The 22,486-nt window shown below is 39.1% G+C and overlaps 1 protein-coding gene across 8 annotated transcripts in view; it reads right to left on the bottom strand.

Moving 5' to 3' along the window:
• LOC135463585 (potassium voltage-gated channel protein Shaw-like) overlaps positions 1-22,486 on the bottom strand; it is an 84,435-nt gene that overhangs the window by 14,804 nt on the left and 47,145 nt on the right. For 5 of the 8 annotated variants that reach the window (XM_064740898.1, XM_064740895.1, XM_064740897.1 and 2 more), the window contains exons 3-5: positions 20,897-20,923; positions 1,575-2,484; positions 285-323 (exon numbers count right to left, since the gene is read on the bottom strand). In XM_064740898.1, the coding sequence (XP_064596968.1) occupies positions 285-323; positions 1,575-2,484; positions 20,897-20,923 (976 nt within the window). The remainder of the gene's footprint in view (positions 1-284; positions 324-1,574; positions 2,485-20,896; positions 20,924-22,486) is intronic. The other 3 variants (XM_064740899.1, XM_064740896.1, XM_064740894.1) reach the window with 2 other exon arrangements.

Raw genomic sequence — 22,486 nt, forward strand, 5'->3', positions numbered from 1 at the left:
TTTCAATTTATGCGACGCCAGCCATTTTACCTTTTTTCTACAAGCAAGATGCCGCGACCTTCCGCTCCATTCTCTTGATAAAATGGCTATCAGATTTATGTGTGCCTTTTCAAGTTATCCTCTTGAACTTTTTTCCTCTAATGCAATGGCAGGACTTGCTTTGCTCGACGAAAAGATTCAAGAAAAAAATAAAAAATGCTTTAATGAAACTATACTTTGTTTCTTTAATAATAAGCGAAGGCGCCATTTAATACTGGTAGCCATTTTGGATTTCAGAAACTTACTACGAAACGGGATCATTTCTTGGATGGCACCTCCCTGGGCTTCAAAGAAAAAGGGAAAAGGACAACGCCTCAAATTAGTTAATAGAATTAACTAATGTTTACTTGGACGGTTAGAGAAATTTACCTTTAAACACAAAAAGGCCCGCTTTCCGAACCTTTTTCGAATGCCTGTATTCGAAAGTAAAAGTACAACTTCCGGTAAGAACTTCCGTTCAGGGTAAGTAGCTGCGCACTGGTCATAATTACCAAGTTGAGAATGTCACGACATTTACCTCCTCAAGACAACAAGATACAAAACAAATATGTACACGTACATGTACGTGTACGGAAGCCTGTTTGTGTATTTTTAGGGTGTAGGGGAGAAGAGGGGAGATGTTTTTCTTAACATTTTGACTTTTCCTCTTAACATTAGGATAATGAATGAGGAATTTTAGAATCAAAATCGAAATTTCGATTCCCTCCGCCACCCACCTACTCCTCCATACACATTTTGCCAGGCTTCCGTATATGTCCCACACACTGTATCACAAACACAGAAGTTGCCAAAAAAGAAGATCGCGGAAGATATTTTAACATTTCCTTGAAGGATTTCGTGAAATAAGACTAATGGCAAATTTGATAAACCCACAAATCACTCTCTCTTTGATCTTGTACAAATACAGAATCAAGACTTTCTACACAGCATTCTCTTCATGAAAATAGCAGAAATTTCCATGCATTATTAACAGAATGGTCAAAATACAGAAGATAACCCACAAGATAAAAACGTAAAAGAGCTAACGGGCCAAAGTCCTTAAAATCTAAAATCTAATTCAGTACTGAAAAAAATCAAGATTTCTCATAATTTAGCCTAATAATTTGTTCGCTTCGACTTCCTTTGCCCGTATTGACGTCTCATCAAAAGGTTTGGCCTTTCTTCTGTCCCCCAGCCAAGCTACAAGATCAACAATTCTTTCTCAAGTTCCGTAATTGTTTAAAAATGTTCCCGTGGAAGTCATTACACGACCATGTAAGAAATTTGGTAGACACAGAACCAAATATTTTGTACAGGCTACGAACTCAATTAGCCTGATGTCGCAGGCGAAGGGAGATAACTTAATTGTTATCTTGCTATCAAGACGCGTGTTGGTGACAAAAATCTGGAGAATTAAATCTAAAATAAAAATTTAAAAAAAAAAGAGAGAAAGAAAAAAAGGTAACAAGAACTAGATAAATATATATGCACATATCAATAAATGAACAAATAAATGAAATGCTAATACTTCTAGGCCGTTAGCGCCATCTACCTACCTATTCTACTTAGCTTGGCGTCTAACGGACCTGGGTGGTTGTGCTTAATAGCATTCATTCGTCTTGCCGGCCCACCGACGGGCGCTCCAGGCCCCTTGAGCCCCTTAGGGCGTGGTGCCTCCACGGGTAAAACACGCCGTCTCTTTTTGGGTAACTTTGACCGGGCCTGAGTATGGGAATAGAACAACGCAAAGTTACTAACAATAACTGGTACGGGTAAGGCAATAGTAAGCACGCCCGCTAAGGCGCAGAGGGCGCCCACGAACATGCCCACGTATGTCTTAGGGGCCATGTCGCCGTACCCCACTGTTGTCATGGTGACGATGGCCCACCAGAGCCCCACTGGGATGCTTGTGAAGTCGTTCTCTGGATTATACTGTATCCTCTCGGCGTAGAAAATAAGGGCGGCAAATATGACTATACCCAAGACGAGGAAAAAGATCAGCAAAATGAGTTCCTTGGCGCTGGCCTTGAAAGTATGGATTAGGATTTTGAGGCCGGCTGAGTGTCGCGTCAGCTTGAAGAGTCTTAGAATCCGAATGATACTGAAGAACTCTAAAATATCGTTGTTCTCCAGTTGAAGTTTAGTCAACAAAAAATCCAGATAAAATGACAAGGTAGCCACAATGTCGATAATGTTCACAGGTGCCCGGATGAAGTCGCATTTGTTAGGAGCCACAATAAAGCGTATTATGATCTCAAACGTAAACCAAGCATTGCACGCACATTCTATATAGAAAAACGCCTCGTGCGGCTCCGTGCCTTTCTTTTCCAAAGTCCACGTCCAGTTGCCATCCTCCGTTGCCGTGGTGACGTTGGCAAGGACAGGCACCCTCATTTCCGGGTGAGTTTTCAAACAAAACGATAATATCGATATGACAATGAAAAACACAGAAACAACTGCGATCACCTGAAACAAAGAAAGAGAGCAGAGTGTTAGCCATGTATTGGGTGGTTCATTCAATCATTCAGTCATCGATTAATACAGCTTAAAACATTGCTGATTAACTGATTAAGCGACTGACTGACAACCGCAATGATACGGAAAAACAATGATTACACAGATGTACCCAATGATATACTGACTGCTTAAAAGTTAACTGACTGACTGGTTGGTTGACTGATTAATTGACCAGTAATGAACTATTAAATTAATTTGAAATAACAAGTTTAAGCCCCAAACACTCAAGATATTTACTATATTTTAATCACACGAATTGTCAAGTTTCATCACATTTCAGCGGCAGTAACAGTCTTTCAGCTACCCTCAGCTTAACATATCCCGTCAGATATTTTGACCGTTTCGTAAGACAACTTATAAATATTTTTGAAACTGTCCAGACAAAATCCTGAAACGGAACAAAACTATAGTGCTGAAATACAGAGGGTAACCCACAGGTGTATACACTACAGAAACATTTTGTACATCATGTAAACTTATCTATACAGATTAGTGTAAAAAATACTTATTTTAAGAAAAATCTACATTTTTGTTTTTATCCCTTTAACAGCGAAAATTCTGTTGGGCATTAACCTTAAACTCTCGAACAAAACGTTAATTTCCGTTGATTTGTTTTGCATAATTCAAGAACTGTTCAGCAATTACGATGCATAGGGTGAATTAGCCGAAAGTAATTAATTTAAAGCATGTGGCCGTCATATACAGGTGGTCGCTATATAGAGGTTGTCGTTTTGAAGGGGGTTCCTGACACTGAAGGATTCAATACAGAAGGGGAACGCATAATGCTCGTTATAATTTAAGGCAAAAACAAGGCCTTTACGTTGAGAGTGAAATATCAGTGTATACGAGTCCAGATCTAGTGGATTTACTTCAAGACTATAATTGTAGCATAGTAAAATAAATAGCGCTGGTATAGAGGCCCTTGTGTTGAAATATGTATCCGTTTAAAAATAGCAGAATATTTCATAACGCTTTCACTTCTGAAACGTAGATGGACAAAGTGGGCTCGGCGTTATATAGTGTATACAGCTGTGGTAGATTGCACGAACTTGTCGTAGACTAAGTTGATTGTAACTACCATGGTGACACATGTTAAAATCGTATGTTGCCATGGTAGTTTGGATAACTTAGCCTACAATCCCTTTGTGCAAGAGTGCAAGAGTAGTGTTGTCACATGCGACGGAGAAACGTGCAAAAGACGGACGCTTAAGCCGGTAAGGTGCTTGACGATTTTTGCTACATACATTTACACCCTTGCGCACAACACACATGCATACTTTGAGTGTAAATAGAAAAAGAAGAAAATGAAATTTGGGAAGTACGAAGTGCAAAAGAATGACACAATAAACGGCAACAAAGGAAATACTACATGTGTCTACTGCATGTAAGGTAATGTTATATATCCTCAGAAAACAATACCACATTAAGACAATGTCTCTCGACATACTAAACTATCTATCTATCTATCTGTCTATCTATCTATCTATCTATCAAATGTCACAAATAATCTATCACAGGTTTACATAGAACTAAACCTTGCAAGCAAAGGTAATCCCCTCAATCGATTGATTTTATTCCAAACACGTGTGGGCATAAATTCATTTACAACTACGCAAACTGGCAAATCGAAAGGCGTTTTACAAAGACTTAGGCTAGTGGAGGCGACATGTAAGCGAAACGTTGATTGATGGTGTAATCTAGGTGAGGCACTGTTCAAATAACGTCAAGAGTGCAAGATGACCCCTTGTTAAAAAAAACAATCGCCTCGGGTACACTGAAAACACACATTTTTTGTGAGGCGACAGTGCTCCGGTTTATGCAATAGATTTCTTTCGTCTTGACGGCCATTCACCGGAGAATCTATACGGATATAACTTACAAGTCATAAACCACTTAGTAAAACAAGCTAATATTTACCAACAAACTAATCAAGACTTTGTTAGCCAGCACAATTAATGTATTATCGAAAAACAAATACAGTAGAATCTAACATCGCACAACAATATTACCGGTATGCCTCAATTCCAGCTGGTTTTGAAATTACTTCAAATGTTTAAATGTGACGTAACTGTGGGTTATAGCTCAACAGATGAGACTCTAAGATAACTCTATATGGCTATAATACCGTCACCCTCAGTACAAGGCGAAGGTCAAAGGTTTACGATAAGTAACTTACACATTAACGCAATTCAGTACGTCTTAAAACGTTTCAGATCTACATGTACATATTAGTATTTATGCTAACATCTCTGCATTACATACGCTCTTAACTGCTTTGAACACAGTACACTCCAAAAACTTTTCTCTGAAATTGACAGAATAGATTATTTTATATGTGACAGACCTGTTCTGTTGTTACAACAGAACACTTTTGTTGGTGTAACGAACTATCATGGGCTATTAATAACATAATATAGTCATTTAATTCCATTTAAAAGCCTTTTAAAATAACAAGGACAACGAATAGCCTACAACAGCATTATTCATTAGAATGGAAACGCCATTAAACAAACTACCACCACCACCCGCCACTAGCCTACAATATTCCCAAGAGACGCTACCACACCATACGTCCTAAATTGAATGCACGTACCGATACTTCCGATAGTCATGCGCACTGAGATAAGCAAATTGTGGCTGGGTCAAATCCGTTTTTGTTGCTTGGAATAATATTTTTTTGGCTATTTTATTTCAGTCAGTTTCGCATACAATTTTTAAAACTAACAATAATAACAGATTGCATTTCCCTGCGTGCAGAATTCAACGTTCCCGTAGTTCTCGCGAGTGTTGCAAGTCACGTTAGCGAACCTAACTACGTCAGCGCTTTGAACGTCATCCGAGTTATCAGTCCGCCTCTGATACGTTCCTATAAAACTATTTTACAATTCTCATTTAAAAGTCATCGCAAATTCTTATTTCTAGCTGTATTTGTTATTTTTTTTACATCTGATTATATTAACGCGTTTACAGTTATCAGACGAAGCAGGCGGTGCTCTGCATTTCATAAGATTCGTCCGCCTTATCACTTATGGAGCTTGTCAACGTTTTGGGTGTGAGGGTAAATGTTTATTTTACAGCATGGAACTGTTTATGTCGTTATCACTCTGAGTCATCTGCATAAGGGGAGAACGTGATGAAATACATTTAGACTTGTAAAGGCTACCTTGGTTAACTCTCCCCCGTGTAGGAATGACATCAGGGTGTAAAGTTCAGTAAGAGATTTTCGCGCTCAAAGATAAACACAGACGTCTGGGCCACGTGGGCGGTTAAATAGAACTCGTACATTTTTGAAGACTACATGCATGTCAACGAGCTACATGTATACTTGATTACTCTATTAGACTAAATCATCTCGAGAAATCTCACTCACGTGAGCACTGGATGTTTACCTAAATCTACCTTATAAAACTTGTTTAGGTCCGCTGCCACTGCCTAGCCCCTGACCACAGACATCGCCTGTTCGAATCTAGTTCTATGCTAGTTTGGTTGAGGCCTTAAGTCAGGAGGTTTGTCAGATACCGCGTGAAGGGCGGTGGTTTACTCGGGCACTACTGTTTACATCCGTAAACCTAACCTCTGTCATATAAGTGACAGTTCTGCAGGACCATCACGAGTTCACAGTGATCCTTGTTCCTATATCTGATGTCGTACGGCACCACGCAAAATATTACATATAGGTGAAGACGAATAGACGTTAGGTTGCTGAACATATAACGCTTTCACGTTCTGAATCAAGGAAAGACAGCTCATGCACATTTTCTATACAACGACATATTATCGCAAAAATTTTGGCAATTACTGATTAAAAATGAACAAAACATAATGCACATAAAACAATGGAAACCACACACGGTCAGTATAGTTAGTTTTTGTAATATTCAGAGCTTTGCCTTTCTGTCGTGTCGTAATCCAGATTTTCTCACGCCATCGGCGGTTTTGAGGTAAATATTTACGTTTGTTTTGAAATTAACCTTAAGCCTATTATACTGAACGTTCTTTTTTTCAGTGTTCTCCAATTATATGGAGATGTCTGATTCTCTACAGATAACTTTTTGTTCGTTCTACTGTAAGAAAACAAGTGGTCTTCGAACTAACATCAGACCGTGACTTCCACCCATAGCACCAAATGGCACAAAAAACATCGAAACAGACTGAAGCATTAGGATGATAACAGCGGCTGCAAATGTGTGTTTTATGTCGGCAGCTGTCTCTCCAAGCAACTGACGTTCACTTAATACCTGTTGTTGAGTCGTCAGTTGCCTCAGGAGTAGGAATTGGGGGGAGAGAGAGGGCACTCTGGGATAGGACCCACCTGGAGTCGGGCCATCAGGGGCTGCGTAAGGTTGCAACGTGAGCCGGGGAAGTAACAACGTGTTTACGTCGTATGATCCAGTATCTACCTATGTAGACCTAAAATACTAAAACTAAACTACAAACTGCGTATTGTCCTTTCCTCGTTCTTCAACTGTAAATCAAGATGTGTAATTAAAGCACTCATTCCATGAAGTTTCATCGTTTGTAAACAGGGTTATATATTTTTCTGTGGTTTTAAACATAACTAAAGTGAATATATAACATACACCGTCAACGTCATCAAAGTCTAATTGTTTTAAACGGGTTTAAATATATTTTTAATTTTCCCAAAGTCGACCTAAAGTAGCAAAAGCACAGTCACAGTTTCATATTTTTAACAGTTTATATTTTCACTTTTCTCAGTACAGACCCAGTTCACACTGTTACTGATTCATCGTTTTTCAACTCCGTCATATGTTTCCTTTTCTTTCAATTACAGACTTAAATTAATTACCAAGAACACAGTGTAACAGTTTCCTAGTTTTTCAACGAGATGTATTTCTTTTTCAATACAGGCCTAGCTAACCAATGATTGTACACTGTCAACGTTTCGTCGTTTTTAAGAGTTGTTTACTTTTCTTTCCTTCATCTGGCATTCCATACATCCATGTAAAGTACAGACACGGTGAGAGGAGACAAAAAAGAAAAGTTCGTGCGGAATTCAGCAATTAGGTAGCCACAGGGTTCCGAAACCTTTGGGTGGACCGCAGAACTCGATATTCTCCGGCCAAAGGTCCTGATCCCGAACAGCTGCCAGGTAACCGTTCAGCAAATAGTACACCGATAGTCTCTAACCCCCTTCCAATCAACCACGCACACACGATCGGAGCTCAGGGGGCAAGTGCCAATCTTGTAGGTTATTTTACGGGTTTTCTCAAGCGCCCGCGTCAAGCCACTCTATCTGGACTAACAGCTTAATTCACGAGACCTCGTACAGTAGCAGATGTCTGGTTCTGATGACTTGACATGCGTCTAACTATGTCCGATCTTTTCCAAAGATGGCATCTGGGAATGAGGTAAGCAAACACTCGCCAGCATTAAAGCCATCCGGCCATTGGGAATGACAAGACCCTTCAGCACAAGAAGGGATCAATTGAGCTGTAAAACAAATCCACTCCAAGGGACCTTCCATCCGAGGCATTTTAAGGTAAATGTTGCCTTCCGTCGAGAGAAAACTATGTGGTTAACAACGGTTCTTGGGCGACGTAAGCAGGAAAAGGTGGGTGAAAAACGGAAGAAAATCGATGGCTGTCAAGTTCTTAAAGCGATTTCTGATCTGTGTGTTGGCACCTAATATCACATGTACGTGTACAGAATTAGCAGTACAACTGTGGTACTCTTCAACACTGGGTACGTATTCCATGCAACAATGGTACATTGTATGCTTAAGATGTTCCAGAAATATGGCTGGTACAACAGTTAGGCCATCTGAGCTAATTAAAATGCAAATTAATGAAAGTAAAGATTTTGAAATGCCCAAATGGCGCATGCGTGAATCACAGTCATCTCGCAGCAAAACTTTTCAATAGTTTCAAAGACTGATGGCATCTCATCCTTAAGCTGCTGGGGATCAAAATGATACAATACTAAGTCTCCTGCACTTCAACGCTATTCGAAAGTTGACCAGAAAGTCGGCCTTAGTTGTAGTAACTATTTCTTTTCCCCTCTGGTTCAGTAGGTTAGGGCATGACACTAACAAGTCTAGCGACACATTACTTAGCTTCGTCAGTCGACTTGATCGATTCACTGATTGATAGGTTGATGATGTTTTTCCTCGCATTAACCACAACCATTTGGGCTGACGGCTGACATATGAATGTCTGTTTTGAAGCTTAATTTCACCTCTCTGATCAGGAATCCTGGACTGTTAGATACAGAGGTACGAGTCGACCGTTAATATCAAAGACACCTGCCAATGCTTCGTGTCACGTGACAAGCCTGGCGCTAGCTATACAAATCACGTCCACGTTGTGTGAGCCCCCTGGTGAACTTCTCATTCGAAATAGTTCTTAGAAATTATATCTTTGTTGTCTTTTTAATCTTTTCTTGTGTGTCATTCACCACGTTATGGCTGAAATACTGCCAATCTACCGTTAAACGCTAATCTGTCGTTCATGCTCTGTGTTTGATGGGAATCATCAGTGGAAAAGATCAAGTTTTCTATCAGAAGTAAGCTTTTGAATGTATCCATAACTAGACAGGCGGATCACCAAAATATCTGACCCGATGGATATCTGTATGTGAAAGTGACTACATTGCCGCCTTTTTGACATCATCCTGACCCAGAGCGTCTCCGCATCAGCTTTTATGACCATATTAACGAAGTTGAACTCTTTTTTTTATCACACATTAAAGCAATTCCATATCTTTGGTGTATAGAACAGGGTTATTGTATGTGGACAAGTTCGACAGATCTCTAACCAAAGCCCTTGACATTCGACCCCTGGCTGATGACCTTTCACCTTTGCTCGATGACTTTAGATACGTATGAATATCAATAACTTAGGCGTCAGCTTTGAAAGACTCAGCTTCCTTGCCACACCCAGTTTCCCTGGATGTTACATGTCACCACTTGACATCACCGACATCACACTTTCATCAGTAATCACGACCTTTGACCTTTGCAATGGCACCTGATCTTGTCAGCTCACGTCTGGTTCCCAACTTGTTTCCAAGATCAGTGACTAGTTTTGTTCAGGACGTGACAAATGCCCTGGAAAGCGAACATCACCAAGACGAAGCAGAATAAGACCATGAAATACGCAAATTAAAAAAACTAAACTAAAAACAAAAAGAAAAGAAGGAAACAAACAATAAACAAGAGAGAAAAAAACAATTCGACAAAAGTCCGCGGTTAACCTACAGATGATAATATTTTTTGCAGCTTAAAATCAACAAAATCGATCCCCTATCCAAACCAAGACGTTAGATCACTAAAATAAAATAGGTTAATACGACAAAGATGGTGACTATTATCTCAAATATATATGATACATGAATAAATATGTAATTATTCTGTTCACTAAAACACGGCAGGTTAAAGACTGGTGTGTACCTTCTCAAATATTTGATACCTGAACAAAGATGTAATTAAACTGTTGGTTAAAACACAACAGACTAATAGAAAAAACTGGTGTGTGCCTTCTCAAATATTTGATACCTGAACAAAGATGTAATTGCACTGTTGGTTAAAACACAACAGGCCATTACAAAAAACTGGCGTGTACCTTCTCAAATATTTGATACCTGAGCATAGATATAATTACACTGTAGGTTAAAACACAACAGACTAATACAAAAAACTGGTGTTTACCTTCTCAAATACTAATACCTGAGCAAAGATGTAATTACAAAGTTGGTTAAAACACAACAGGCTATTACAAAAAACTGGTGTGTGCCTTCTCAAATTTTTGATACCTGAGCAAAGATGTAATTGCACTGTTGGTTAAAACACAACAGGCTACAAAAAACTGGTGAGTACCTTCTCAAATATTTGATACCTGAGCAAAGATGTAACTACACTGTTGGTTAAAACACAACAGACTAATGCAAAAAACTGGTGTGTGCCTTCTCAAATACTGATACCTGAGCAAAGATGTAACTACACTGTTGGTTAAAACACAACAGGCTAATAGAAAAAACTGGTGTGTGCCTTCTCAAATTTTTGATATCTGAACAAAGATGTAATTGCACTGCTGGTTAAAACACAACAGGCTAAAACAAAAACTGGTGTGTACCTTCTCAAATATTTGATACCTGGGTAAAGATGTAATTGCACTGTTGGTTAAAACACAACAGGCTAATACAAAAAACTGGTGTGTACCTTCTCAAATATTTGATACCTGGGTAAAGATGTAATTACAAAGTTGGTTAAAAGACAACAGGCTAATACAAAAAACTGGTGTGTACCTTCTCAGATATTTGATGCCCGAGCAAAGATGTAATTACACTGTTGATTAAAACACGACAGGCTAATACAAAAAACCGGTGTGCACCGTCTCAAATATTTGTTAGCTGGGCAAAGATGTAATTACACTGTTGGTTGAAAGACAAAGGCGTAAGACAAAACACTGGTGTGTACCGTCTCAAATATTTGTTAGCTGGGCAAAGATGTAATTACACTGTTGGTTGAAAGACAAAGGGGTAAGACAAAAAACTGGTGTGTACCGTCTCAAATATTTGTTAGCTGGGCAAAGATGTAATTACACTGTTGGTTGAAAGACAAAGGGGTAAGACAAAAAACTGGTGTGTACCTTCTCAAATATTTGATACCTGGACACAGGCGGAAATGGTCAAATATTGTTGACTCCCAAAAAGAAACTTTTCGACATAATGGAAGAGGACCCTGGCTGTGAGAACTGTCTCCAGACTCTTTGCAAATCACAACCGGAAGCCTTTATCTTAATCGATCGCATTAATCCAGTCATCGATATTTAGATCGATACGCAGTTCAGCAGAGCGTTCACTTGACGGGTTCAGCTAAATCTGCTAGACTGACTGACATCTGAAACAGTTTAAGGTGCAAAATGGCTGCACAACAGCCCTGGTTCTAATGAATACAAACAAACATTGAAAATAAATTGAAACTGGTTAGTTTTTACTTTTTTGTCTAAAAGACGACAGATTTTAAAAAAAATCATAATCCAACGCTGTTTGATAAAAATTATTCACACAAAATATCCAATATCCACTGTGAATCTTTTGAATAATGAAGATCTGTTGAACAGTAAATCTTTCTCAGCGCATATGTATTCCAAATCCTATCATAACATCAACAAGAGCTCTATTGTGTTTGATTAAGATGCTAAAAGTGTCTGCAGTTTCAGAGCAATTCTAAAAGCAACATCAATATTATGGCTAGCAGGTTCTTTTCCGAGACATAGATTCGATCTTGTTTTCAAATGAGTAATCGAATTTCAAAACAGCACTGAAGGTTTCACGTGAAATACCGCTAATCGAAATGGGAGTGAGTGATTCACGCACTCATAATGACGTCAGCAGTGTATCTCCTGACAGGCGAGATGTGACTTCGAATGTGTGAGGGAAAGGAAAGAAAATTCGGCTTCGGAATTCGATATTTGGTTAAATGAGGAGTTTGAAATGTAAACGGCTCTTAAGGAGGCACTGTGCAGGGTGGAAGATGTCTTCAGCGAGCCCTCAGAGATGTTGGGACCTTGAACGATAGCAGCTTTTAATACACCGCTCATAGCGATGGGCTTGCTCAAGTTTCACCCATTTTAGAGTTGTTTCTTTTCACAGTGAAGCAGATCTGTATGACCTATCTATAAATACCTATATCTTGTGCCATCGAGCTATATATATATATATAGCCGGGAACTAACGGGTGATCACGAAAAAATGGAAGTTATCCTACAGCACATATGAACACTTGGCACACTAACCAAGTGGTCTAAAATCTGACACTTATTTTTACATCAATAACTCCAACCAATAAACTTGCGTGTTCGAAAACAGGTCTTTAGGCCATGCAAGAAACTAATGTCGGCCCTAGTCCGTTTTTTTTCCAGCCCAACTGTACTTCAGGCATAGTACTATATGGGCTATATAAGTTGATACCTATTACGCGAACTGGAATAAAACCTTAACTGAGGTCATATGTGATATTGGCCGTTTGTCAATATCACACTTTCGTCGCTGCTCCGGTCCCACCCCATTTAATTGACCGGCCCGGATAGCACATTTGGTAGAGCGTCCGCTTCGGGACCGGTAGATCCAGGATCAATCCTTGGTCGAGTCACACCTAAGACTTTAAAAAGTCCCTAATGATTCCTTCGTCGTCATACGACTGAAAAATTGTTGAGTACGACGTTAAACCCCAAGCACTCACTCACTCCCATTTAATTGCTTTTGAGAAAACTTACCCAATTTAAGAGGGGCTCTGAAAGAACTGTCAACGGGGTTGCTCTGCCGTATTTGTGAAACAAACAGTGCACACTAAACTTGTCGGCAGTTTCGTCATTTAACGTAAATAGAAGCAGTTCAGAAGTTCAAAATATATCCCTAGTGATTCAATGTGATCTGCTCTCTGGTAAGACATTTGTGATCTTATAAGGAAACTTTTTCGAAAATTGGTTAACAACGCTTTTTTGAGTGTGACGGAACACAGTCAATGTTTTTCGGTCTAAACACATCATTTTTGTGGAGTTTGGGGAAAATTATAGGTCAATATCGCTGATAGTCGAAAATGGTGTGTTAATTTTGTCATTTTTTAAGCCAACCGTAAAACCTGGAAGCCTGCCTTTTCATCTACTTTCGGCTACAGCTGCCGTAAACAACGTTAATGTGCTAAGGAGCGTACCTTACCGAAACAAATCGCTTTTGGAGAAGGTCGTTAATCAAGAACATTAGCACGTGCTTAAACCCGCCATTTTTCCTACGTTAGGGAAAAAAATGACCGGAAGCAGATATGTGGCCATGTGCGCATGCTCATTTCGACGTGATTTACTAGGGCGTTGCTTCGTCAAGGCTTTAGAGGGCCTTCCCGGAGGTCTGTTGACGATAAAGCTTAAACAGACGATAATAAATGTTTTCCTCATAAATGTCAAGATACCTGGGGTAGGTCTGTTAATGAAGCTGTCTTAAGAATGCAGGTAAAATGCAGAGAATCTCCAAGACGCCGCACTTGGTTAAAATTCTCATCGAACTGGGAAACTTTAGGGAACGTTAATTAGAGTCGTTCTGGACTCAAAATTAGATGCTAACCGATGTGGCTGCTACTGCATTCTTCACGCTACGCTGGTGGTGAAAGATTTTATGCCGCTAAGAAAGTATGCAGGCTGACTTGTAAGTCAAGCTAAAAGATCACGAAGTAACCTTAGACTTACGTGTAAGTAGGACATAGTCTCTAAAATTGTGACCTACCTCAGGAAATTTTTTTTTGGAAAAATCTTTAGCTTTGTCTTAAACTGATGGCAGCATAGAAAACAATCTTTAAAATTGTCTCCAAAAATTGTCTCTAAAATTGTGACGTGTCTTAGGAGATTTTTTTAAAAAAATCTTTACTGTTGAATTAAACAACATTGAAATAGCGTTTTAAATTTATTATTATTATTATTATTATTATAGTAATATTATTCCCATCCCAAGTGGCTGTAATTACTTTCGTTTAACTTAAGCTGTTGTTACCGTGGTTTTTACTTCATCGTTTATGACATGTTTCCGGCTAAAGTCCCTCTCCCCTCTCCCCACCTCCCAGCTGATGGCAGGTTAACGTGACTATGACGTACATCATTCCGGATTACATGCAGGGGATTTGATGTAGCGTGAGAGGGCGCGCCAAAACGGCCGTGATGCGGTCAATGTCTTGTCTCCAGAGAACAGCATCGATCACACAGCGCTAACAGCGGCCTACGGTTACTAAGAAGCCGTTATTACGCATTCGTGTAGTTTGCAGTCAGTTTACTCAAGCGTCAGTTCTCTTTTTCCCGCCTCCCTTTCTCCTTCATCTAAACAGTTTCTGCTTCGGAATACAACAAAGATCAAACGTTCAGCTCTGTAGATCCAGTGAATATATTCGAGCCGCGTAAGGTTTAATACTGTGAATCTTAACTATGTCTTTCAACAAATCGGATTACAACTGCAGTGTTGGTGACGCGGCCTCTTTGGATAGAGGCATAGAAACAAAGATCATCTGAATACATGATCACGTGACACGCAGATAAAAAGCCGGAAACCTTTCCAGAACATCACATTATCTCAACTGTCGGGGTTTCCGAATACTATATGGTTGCAGCGAGGCTCCTGTCAAAAAGGGTATCCATGCAGAGCAAATAGTGTCTCATGGTCGATTCAGTCACGTGACTTCGTCATGAGACTACGATATCGATTGTCGCTATGGTAACAGACGTATTTTAGAAAATGCATAACGCGAAAGGGTTTACTGATTTTAATGGGGGTGAAGGCGAGTTTAGAGTCGTCTATAGCCAGTGTACGGCAGAACGTAACGGAAACTCCTTAAATAATAAAACAAATAATGCAGACATAACAGTGTCTCAGTGTGTAAAACAAATACCGATATAAGTATCTAATTGGTCGACTAATTCACCACTTGCTGCCAGGCTTTGTGCTAATGCGGTTTTGTGCTGGGTCAGTTGATAGAGTGCCCTGTCGTTGTCATATATTTCTTTGTTCTCTGATGAATTCTCATTTCTATAAAAATGTATGAATCTTGTATCAGACCATTGTTTCATTACGACATAATATACATCGCTTTGAGTTCCCTCTACTCCGTTGATTAGACTTACAACAATTTCAGACTGCGTGTTTGGAATGACATTGTCCGGTGCACGTCCACCATAAAGTTATCCTGAATTATTCATTTATTTATTTATTTATTTATGTATTTGATTGATGTTTTACGCCGTACTCAAGAATATTTCACTTATACGACAGCGGCCATCATTATGATGGTGGAAATTCCACGACCATTTGCAGGTTGGTACCAGACCTTAACATGCTTGATTGGCGTTTTACGCTGTACTCAAGAATATTTCACTTATACGACGGCGGCCAGCATTATGATGTGAGGAAACCGGGTAAAGCCCGGGGGAAACCCAGGACCATCCGCAGGTTGCTGGAAGACCTTCCCACGTACAGCCGGAGAGGAAGCCAGCATGAGATATCTTACTGTCAGCACACTGGCAAAGGGTTTATTTGTTTAATGCTTGCAGACGGTCATAGGCTTATTCAACAAAAACCAAAACTTGCCCACAATTATCCGATAGTGGTCGATATTAATTCGCCAGTCATACATGTTTACTACACATCCGACACTATGTTCTGTTTCTTTTAGCCAGTCGCCTACAGTTAGCTGTCTGTAAAATCAGTCATACTCGCTACCAAGATTACGTGTCGTTACTGACACGTAACGACACAAGTTCTATACATTTATATGTTGACAGTTCATATTCTTGCAAAGAAAATGAAGTTAGAACACTTTTTCTAATTCATAATGTTAAACTCATTGCCCTGGGTAACGTCATAATTATTCAAAAGTCGATAAAGTATAAAGTATAGATAAACTGCATTTTCTTCAGTAATAATAGTTATAAGTAATAATGACCCAGGAGCCTCTTCGCAATACGGTCGCTGTGAGTTCAAGTCCAGCTCATGCTGGCTTCCTCTCCGGCCGTACGTGGGAAGGTCTGTAAGCAACCTTCGGATGGTCGTGGGTTTCCCCAGGGCTCTGCCCGCTTTCCTCCCACCATAATGCTGGCCGCCGTCGTATAAGTGAAATATTCTTGAGTACGGCGTAAAACACTAATCAAATAAAAAAATAAATAAATATAATTAGGATGTCCAACATACCAGTGTGTAGAGGTTGTGTTGTTACGTGTCACTGATTAAAGATAATTTTGGTAGGGAGTATGGCTGATTTTATTGATAACCGAATATATGAGGACGGGTAAAAGAAACAGGCAACAGTACAAGTTACAATAGCCACAAGCTGTAGATATCGCAAATCTGACAATGCCAGTCCCATACTCATTCATAACACTATAACGTTACCGGTTTATCCTTTATAGCCGGGACAGTGTTTTATATAAATCGGTTTTAAAACCATATAACATTACCAGTTTGACAATTATGGCATGGGAATTACATTTGTAAATGAGTCACAACGTTTCCTATGGAGATAATGATAGTCTTACGTGACCCGTGAACGTTATTTGAAAGTAAGTCGTAGTCCGGAAAGTATAAGGTTACAAACTTTAAAATCACAGTTAGAAAAATACACCCCAATTATAACATCGTATTTACAACGTTAGTAAAACTACGACGTTAATAAAACTACGATATAACTAAAAAAAAAAAAACACGAATTTGCAAAAACTACGGATTTTCTAGAACTACAACGTTACTAACTGAATATCCACTGGCAGTAACCTACATCGTCATTAACAAGTAAGTTAAAGAACTACAACCAATTTCGTAACCAGAGTCTTACAACGTGGTAATTGACGAGAATTGGTCACAAAAGAAAAATAACGTAGATAATTACTGATTTTAAAACTTAAACTTTCTATGGTCCCAATCTTAGAAAAGCAGCGGTATAGATCCAGTTATAGTTCAAGAAGTTTATAGAAAAAAATCCATGTCTACAGCTGACTAAAACGTCACTGGCTATGGATAAAACTCCAACTGTACTGATTAGCCCCAAGTGTTAAAACTCCAACACTCATAATCTCAAAATTTCAACGGTATCACCTAAAATGCAGACTACAGCATGAAGAATAAAAGCAGTGATGACAGTTTGATAGTTGGCAAATGGTCAAACGTAAAGGATGAAGGCCGACCCCAACCAATTAGCGCAGGGTTTTATTCTGACTGTTCATGAAACACGTTCATGGCTGAAAGCTAACAGGCTATCCTCTAATATGTCTGAATATATCTGAGAATTGCCACAATATAGCCATTGCCTAAGATCAGCAACCTTGCGCGGTAAAAGTGGAAACTAACATTTATCCACCAGACAGTCATTGCCTGAAAACCGCAACGTTACGCGCTAAAAGTGAAAACTAACACTTATGCACTAGACAATCATTGGCTGAAAACAGCAACCTTACGCCCCGAAAGTAAAAATTAACACTTATACACTAGATAACCATGAAGATCTAAGCACTACGTTTCCCACTGAACAATAAATACCTGAACACTACGTTAACCACTAAACAACAATTGCCTGAACACTACGTTATCCACTGAACAATAAATGCCTGAACACTTCCCTATCCACTGAACAATAAATGCCTGAACACTGCGCTATCCACTGAACAATAAATGCCTTAACATTACGTTATCCATTGAACAATGAATGTCTGAACATTACGTTATCCATTGAACAATAAATGCCCGAACCCTTCGTTATTCAGTGACCAATAATTGCCTGAACACTACGTTATCCACTGAACAATAAATGCCTGAACACTACGTCTTCCACTGAACAATAAATGCCTGGACACTACGTCATCCACTGCACAATGAATGTCTGAACACTACGTCATCCACTGCACAATGAATGTCTGAACACTACGCCATCCACTGAACAATAATTGTCTGAACACTGCATTACCCACTGAACAATAAATGCCGAACACTTCGTCATTCACTGAACAATAAATGCCGAACACTGCATTACTCACTGAACAATAAATTCCTGAAAACTACGTTACCTACTAAACAATAAATGCCTGAACACTACGTTACCCACTGAACAATAAATGCCGAACACTACGTTATCCATTGAACAATAAATTCCTGAAAACTACGTTACCTACTAAACAATAAATGCCTGAACACTACGTTACCCACTGAACAATAAATGCCTGAACACTACGTTACCCACTGAACAATAAATGCCCTAGCACTACGTTACCCACTGAACAATAAATGCCTGAACACTACGTTACCCACTGAACAATAAATGCCTGAACACTACGTTACCCACTGAACAATAAATGCCCTAACACTACGTTACCCACTGAACAATAAATGCCCTAACACTACGTTACCCACTGAACAATAAATGCCTGAACACTACGTTACCTACTGAACAATAAATGCCTGAACACTACGTTACCTACTGAACAATAAATGCCTAAATACTACGTTACCTACTGAACAATAAATGCCTGAACACTACGTTACCTACTGAACAATAAATGCCTGAACACTACGTTACCTACTGAACAATAAATGCCCTAACACTACGTTACCTACTGAACAATAAATGTCTGAACACTACGTTACCCACTGAACAATTAATGCTGCATTACTCACTAAACAAAAAATGCCTGAACACTACGTTACCTACTAAACAATAAATGCAGAACACTATGTTACCCATTCAACAATAAATGCCTTAACACTACGTCATCCATGAACAATAAATTCCTGAACACTACGTTATCCACTGAACAATAAATGCCTTAACACTACGTCATCCATTGAACAATAAATTCATGAACACTACGTTATCCACTGAACAATAAATGCCTGAACACTACGTCATCCATGAACAATAAATTCCTGAAAACTACGTTATCCACTGAACAATAAATGCCTTAACACTACGTCATCCATTGAACAATAAATTCCTGAACACTACGTTATCCACTGAACAATAAATGCCTGAACACTACGTCACCAACTGAACAATAAATGCCTAAACACTACGTTATCCACTGAACAATAAATACCTTGACACTACGTTACCTACTAAACAATGAATGCCTTAACACTACGTTACCCACTGCACAATAAATGCCTGAACACTACCTTATCCACTGTACAAAAATGCCAGAACACTGCATTATCCACTGAACAATAAATGCCTGAACACTACATCATCCACTGAAAAATAAATGCCTAAGCACTACGTTACCCACTGAGCAATAAATGCCTGAGCCCTCCGTCACTCAATACCAGGCTATCCTCTAGGTAACCATAGTGTGGAAACGAGGATTTTCTTTAAGTGTCTAAAAACTTGTCTGCTGAATAGGCCTGGGAAAACTTGATTCATAAGCCATCATGATAAAAAACTGACTTTGGTAGAAAATTAACTTTTCTTGCCTGAGTAAATTTTGTTTGAACATCGAAAGCGATAACGGCATAAGATTGTTTTTTTTATAGACATGACAGCCAAGAATTAAGAGTGATTTTTAGATACTAACCACCTTTAAATCTGATATTTGGAATGTTTCAAAATATCAATGAAACTGTTGCGTAAACACTGTTGTTCAAAACTCAAACGCAGGTTTTTAGAAATAAAAGAATACTGTCGGAAACACAGATGTCTGAAACGCAAAACACTTGCATAAAACACAAACACAGCTGTCAAGAACTCAACATTTGGGATCTGAAACTCAAAATATGGTATCTGAAACACAAGATTTGGTGCCAGAAGCTCAAACATTGTTGCCTGAAGCTCAACATTTGGCGTCTGACGAACAACGTTTTGCGTCTGAAACACAAACATTTTGTGTGTATGACACAGTATTCAGACACGCAAACGTTGTTTAGCACCACACAACGGAACTAGATTAAACGACAAAACATCACGCATGAATGTGTGCAAAGCTTTGACCAGAAAGCGCAGTGAGAAAACCCTCCATTCAAATGGAATAAAATGATAAAGAATGGAACAGTTAAATTATACAAAAAAAGCCACACATGTTAACTGACATGTTAAACATCTACTAAAGCAAGGCTCTAAACAGCTATTTGCTAAAGCAAGCCAGGTTTCCATGTCAAAAGGTGGACCACATGCGCATGCTCATCCAAATAGAAAAGAGAAAGATGAAAGAGTCTAAATAGTCTAGAGCTAAGGATTTGCTTCCTGTAAATATGTGTTCTTTACCAGCGCCTCAACAAACGCGACCTGCAAGCTCTTGTTTGTTTGCAAATTGGAAGTTTGGATCTAATTCAAGGTGTTTCTTTTTGACTACTCAATTTGACAGCAGATTTTTAACAGTTACCAGTGCTTAAACTTCCGGGAAATTGATGCCAGGCAACACAGACGTAAAACGAACCCTAAGTGTAGTCGACCAATCGAGAATTTGTCCTTTGAGTTGTGGATTAATTCATTGGTTAAATATGAATATTGTGTCGTCTGAACAAATTTTCTTTAGTTTGGTATATTCTTTATGTTTTGTGTTGAAAGGAAAACTACGTTGTCATCTTGTCACAAACTACTATTTCCGGAATTAACCGAAAGACTGTGACGTAGCTGTTAATACTAAATGATCTTCACGGCTATGGTCAGTTTGATGTAGTGCTAAGTGAGAACTTGGAAATCAGTTAATTCTGGTGCAGACGAAAGAGTTGTCTCCCTTCGGAGCAGAGTTGTCTCCCTTCGGAGCAAGTTTGTTCACGTGACTGAGAGGTAGGTAATTTCCGGCTGCTACAGATGGGTTGACTCTGCTGAGTGGAGAGTAGAACTATATATACACAACTCTACTAAACAGTGAAGAACACATTTTCAACTCACATTGTGTCGAAGACCGCTCAGTGCTGACTGAAAAGAAATTAAACATAGCTTAAATATAGATACCCGAGGAAAGAAAAAAAACTGCATTTCAGTCGCCAGTTCCCTGTTGACGCATACGCCAAGCCAAGCGCCTTTTTTCAAATCAGCCAAAGCGTTTTGCCAAGCATGGGTTATCTGCTCTTTAACAGTTTTTGAGGAGTGAAATTTTACCCGGATTATTGCTATTAAGATAATAATAACTGAACACTAACGTAAAGCACCACGACAAGAACACTTAGTGGTTAACATGAAAACATCTTACTCATTTTAGCACAAAAAATTCTTAAATGAGCACTCAGTTTATGGATTTTACGGGGGAAAGTTTGGATTAAGGTGGTCTGATGCAAAGAAAAATGTTTTTTTTTCGAAAATGACTCAAAAGTGTTACTTAATGTCACAGTTGATCATTTTTCCATGATTAATAAATGTTGTAAATAACCGATATACAAAGTCGGCGTGACATCAAAATCCAACTGGTCGACTGAGACCAATTTTGACTTGCATTTAACGAAATCTTTACGAAAATGAGAAAAGCGATATTCAGATAGGGTGTTCAATGCTCTATCTTGTGACGCTGGCTTCAATTTGTAGATGCTTCAAACTTGTCTGTTTACTCCATGTTTGTTGATAAAGAATGCAAATAACCCATACAGTGGCCAATTCTGCTCCCTGCAACCGAGCACGTGCAGTCGCCGGAAACAGCGTCTTTCTTACCTCCATATGCCAAAGATTCAAGCAATGCAACTATAGTAATAATTGTAAGTAAGAAAAAAATTATTTCGTGGTTAGGTGGGATTGCAAAGCACAGGGTGGGAAATGGACCAGCACGCATGCGTAAATAAATGTACCCAAACATATAACCATTATACACAACGTACAATGCGACAGTCCATAGCCCCTCGCCAGAATATACATAAAGGGAGGGGTTGTTGTAGCCAATCGGGCCGTGCCACATCACAATGAAAGAGAACTGCATCAGCCAATCTAGTTGTGTCACGTCACGGTACACACGAAACCTTACAGGCAATGTCAGTAAAAAAAATTGAATAGATAATTAGTTAAAGACAATCTACATTGGATCCAGACAATTTTAAATCGCAAACAGACCGGGAAAAACGCACAAACGCCTATTTGGAAATTTATTTACAAGAATGTAGGACTACGTATGTTTCCGCATTGGACTTGAGATTTTATAGGTTTTATTTATTTTCATTCAACGGAAAGCACATTAAACTCATGACAAATTGTGTAGGTGCAGAACGTAGTGACAGTTAAATTAGTTTAAGAAATGCAGTTGGCTGTTTTCCTACTCAGAAAACAGTTCTGAACTTGTCGTGACATCTAATGAATGAGTAGCTTTGTTGCAATATGCAAATATACTGGCTTGGTTCCACATGCTGTGTTGACTATATTGGGTGCTGTAATTTTGGCAGAAAGTCCATCCCTCTTTAAAAAGTGGATTTTACAGCGTGGAATCTTTCTAGCAACACAAACCAAGACCGAGGGTGAAGAAATCTAGGTCAGCGTCCCACTGACCCACTTAGTAACATT

This window comes from Liolophura sinensis, chromosome 3 (genome assembly GCF_032854445.1).
Source record: "Liolophura sinensis isolate JHLJ2023 chromosome 3, CUHK_Ljap_v2, whole genome shotgun sequence".
In the NCBI taxonomy this organism is placed as follows: Eukaryota; Metazoa; Mollusca; class Polyplacophora; order Chitonida; family Chitonidae; genus Liolophura; species Liolophura sinensis.